Below are 3,342 nucleotides of genomic sequence, written 5' to 3' on the forward strand. Positions count from 1 at the left end.
AATCCAGTCAGAATTACAATTCACTATTTGTTAGAAATCTTTGCATAAGTCCTTTTCCCAGCCCCACACTGTTTTCCTTTTAATATCCAATTATCTAAAATTTAAGAGGAATGAGCACCGCCCCATGGGAGTGTGTGTGCTGCTCTGATCCTATAGTTAAAATTCAGAGAATTGGGAGTGACGTCATCCGTAACAATAAAAAAGCTTCTCTTGGTGTGTGGAAGACCTATATATAAAAGTCACATTTAAGGGTCTACAACTCAATTCATCAGCTTTCTCAGGTTTACTCAACTTTGAGAAAGCATCAGCTGCTAATATACCTGAAAGAAGATCGTGTCCTAAGACATTGTGTGGTGAGTAATCTTTATTTTCTCTTTTAAATTTCATATGAGTTCTTTTTTATGATCAAGCAATTATTTAATGTGTACCATTTTCTACAATGTCATGCTGCTTGTTCAAGGTAAAATGTTAAGGGAGGGTTTGAATATTATTTAATCTAAAAATGCTGTAATAAAAAATAAATTTATGCTACTAAAATATTGTTAAATCATTTATTTTTGTGATTAAAGTCTTTTGAGAGGACTTGCTTTTTATAAACTCATCTGAAATTACATGAAAAATAATTAAAATTTGGCATGATGTGCTTTAATGGTATCTTATTAAAATTTTGAAATAAAACAGCCTAATGAGAAATGAATAATTCTGATTTAAATAATCAATGTAAATTTATTTCTCTGAGTTAAAATTCCACTTTTCCTCCAGAATATCCTCATAGAGAGCTCAATCTGTGTACTATAGTTGGAGAAACTCAGTTTTACTGCTGAATATTTATTCCCTTTACATAAAGCCTTTTCTAATTTTCTATTCTGAAAACTGTACATGAATTTTAAGGATGTTTTACAACCATTTTTCAGCTTTTTAAATGACATTCTTGTAAGAACCTCATCTCTCAATTAAGAACAAGGAAGCAAGGCAGAGGCGTTTGGTGAATGTGACAAGGCTAGGACACCAAAGCTTCTGTCCTCTGGCTATAATGATTGTTTCTAACACAAACCAAAAATGAAGAATATTCATTTGTTCCTCCTTCAATAGCTTTATGTTGCTCAGTGAAAATAAATATAGTAGATTATAATGCTCCTTATGCTACTTCTAAATGATGCAGATTCCCTTTAAAATATGCGTACATAGCCACCCTATGTGTATGTTAAAACGGAGAACGTTAAGTATTAAGAAAAGGCACGTCTATGATAAAAGGCTTTGCAATTGTTGAAATGCAGATTACGGTAAGACTTTTCTATTTTGAGATGAAAAGCTTAAAAGCAAAAGAGGAATGTACTAAAAATTATACTCAAACAAAATTGTTAATAAAATAAGCTGAAAAGATAAGATACAGACAGGCATTTTATATGGAGTCAAAGCTCTAAATTCATATAACAAGTAATTAATTAGATGATGTTTAAATGCTTTGACACATTCTTTTTAACGGTAGGAGAAGTGTGTGTTAATTTAGTAAAAATCTCTAAATCAGAGCCTATTCATTTGACATTTATGTTTATCATTGCGTTGAAAGGAAGTTTACTTATGAAAAAGAGATTTGCTAAGTCAACAAACACTGTTGACAATTTACCTAATTAAAAGAAGTAGGGACTTCCCTGGTGGTCCAGTTGGTAAGACTCCACGGTCCCAATGCAGGGGGCCCTGCATTGGAATCCTGGTCAGGAACTAGATCCTGCACGCATGCTGCAACTAAAGATCCCACATGCTGCAAGGAGGATCCTGCGTGCTGCAACTAAGACCCGGCACAGCCAAAATAATAAATAAATAAATAGATAGATAGATAGATAAATAAATAAGAAGTAGCCATTTTCAAGCTTCTTGTGTATTTAGTCATAACACAAAATGTGGGAGGAAATTCTAAACAGTAAGGTTTTTCATTCTTCATGTAGCTTAAATTCATATATTAAAACTTGCACAAGAACTCTCAAAAAGATACCTAAGAAAGTAAAGCTAATCTGTCTAATTTCTAAGTCAAATCGTGTGTATACATAATATATACTAATTATCTGTATATATAATATATACTTATATATACTGTAAAATAAAGAGGCTGATTCCAAAAGTCTCTCACGAAAAACAATCCAATTAGTTACTGTCACACTCTGTACAAAGTTGTATGATTATAAATATAAACTACTATAAATTTAATTGTATTGTTTGGAATATTAAAAATATTTTAAATGCCTTCATTTCGCTTTTTCTTTTAGTGAAGATGATGTCTGCAAAAGACGTGGTTAAAGTAATGGTTGTCATGTTCGCGGTTTGTTTTCTTGCAAGATCGGAAGGGAAGTCTGTTAAGTAAGTACCATAGCCTGTTCTGCACGGTGAGGGCATGGGAATTGGATTTTTAAGGTTGGCTTTATGATTTGGAAGAGGGGAGCTAATGGAGTGATCCTCTCTGATTCTGTTCCCTGTAGGAAGAGATCTGTGAGTGAAATACAGCTTATGCATAACCTGGGCAAGCATCTGAGCTCCATGGAAAGAGTGGAATGGCTGCGTAAGAAGTTGCAGGATGTACACAACTTTGTTGCTCTCGGAACTTCTCTAGCTTACAGAGATGGTAGTTCCCAGAGACCCCGAAAAAAGGAAGACAATGTCCTGGTTGAGAGCCGTCAAAAAAGTCTTGGAGAAGCAGACAAAGCTGATGTGGATGTATTAATTAAAGCTAAACCCCAGCAAAAACAGATATGATCAGAGCACTGCTCTAGACAGCATAGGGCAACAACATTACATGCTGCTAATGTTTTCAAGCTCTATTAAGATTAAGTGCCAATATTTCTAATATTACCAAACTTTATGTGTAATCTATTGCTAACTGTGGTAGCAGCAATTTTAATTGATTATTTTGATTTTACTTTTATTCATCTAAGAGCTCTTTTAATAATTCTATTTCTATTGATTCTAAATAAATGAAGTTAAGTATTTCTTCCTTGTTATAAAAATATCTTTTGGTTATGAGTAACACCAATATGTTTAAATTGAACGTGACTAAGAGGAACAACATAAAATTTTTTTAACCCTATGTCTAACATTCTGATATTTTGAAATTATCCTTTAAATATTATCAAAGTACCAGGTCCCCGAATCATCACTAGCTAGTTACTATTGTCCTCTTCATTTCAGGAAAGGAAATGAAATGCCCCGGTCATATTCCTAGTCTGGACCCCAAATTGCAAGGAATAGAATTTTTGTGTTTAATAGAATATAACTTTGTTCATTTGTCCTTCCTCACACGCATTTCTAACAAAACGGACTGACTTAACCAAAGACAATTTAGAATATCAA

General features: G+C 33.2%; 1 protein-coding gene across 1 annotated transcript; it reads left to right on the forward strand.

The window, feature by feature from the left end:
* Positions 1-234: 234 nt before the first annotated feature.
* On the forward strand, positions 235-2,992 carry PTH (parathyroid hormone). The gene is made up of 3 exons (XM_024757089.1): positions 235-353; positions 2,265-2,355; positions 2,475-2,992. Exons 2-3 carry the CDS (start codon positions 2,270-2,272, stop codon positions 2,746-2,748), a joined length of 360 nt encoding a protein of 119 aa, XP_024612857.1. The 5' UTR covers positions 235-353; positions 2,265-2,269; the 3' UTR covers positions 2,749-2,992.
* The last annotated feature ends 350 nt before the right edge of the window (positions 2,993-3,342 follow it).

This window comes from Neophocaena asiaeorientalis, unplaced genomic scaffold (genome assembly GCF_003031525.2).
Source record: "Neophocaena asiaeorientalis asiaeorientalis breed wild unplaced genomic scaffold, Neophocaena_asiaeorientalis_V1.1 scaffold504, whole genome shotgun sequence".
In the NCBI taxonomy this organism is placed as follows: Eukaryota; Metazoa; Chordata; class Mammalia; order Artiodactyla; family Phocoenidae; genus Neophocaena; species Neophocaena asiaeorientalis.

What these genes read in the sequence shown, in the direction of transcription:
- PTH (XM_024757089.1), top strand. Translation starts at nt 2,270, where the DNA reads ATGATGTCTGCAAAAGACGTGGTTAAAGTAATGGTTGTCATGTTCGCG. An exon ending in TCGGAAGGGAAGTCTGTTAA is followed by an intron (nt 2,356 to 2,474) that starts GTAAGTACCATA and finishes TGTTCCCTGTAG; the next exon opens with GAAGAGATCTGTGAGTGAAA.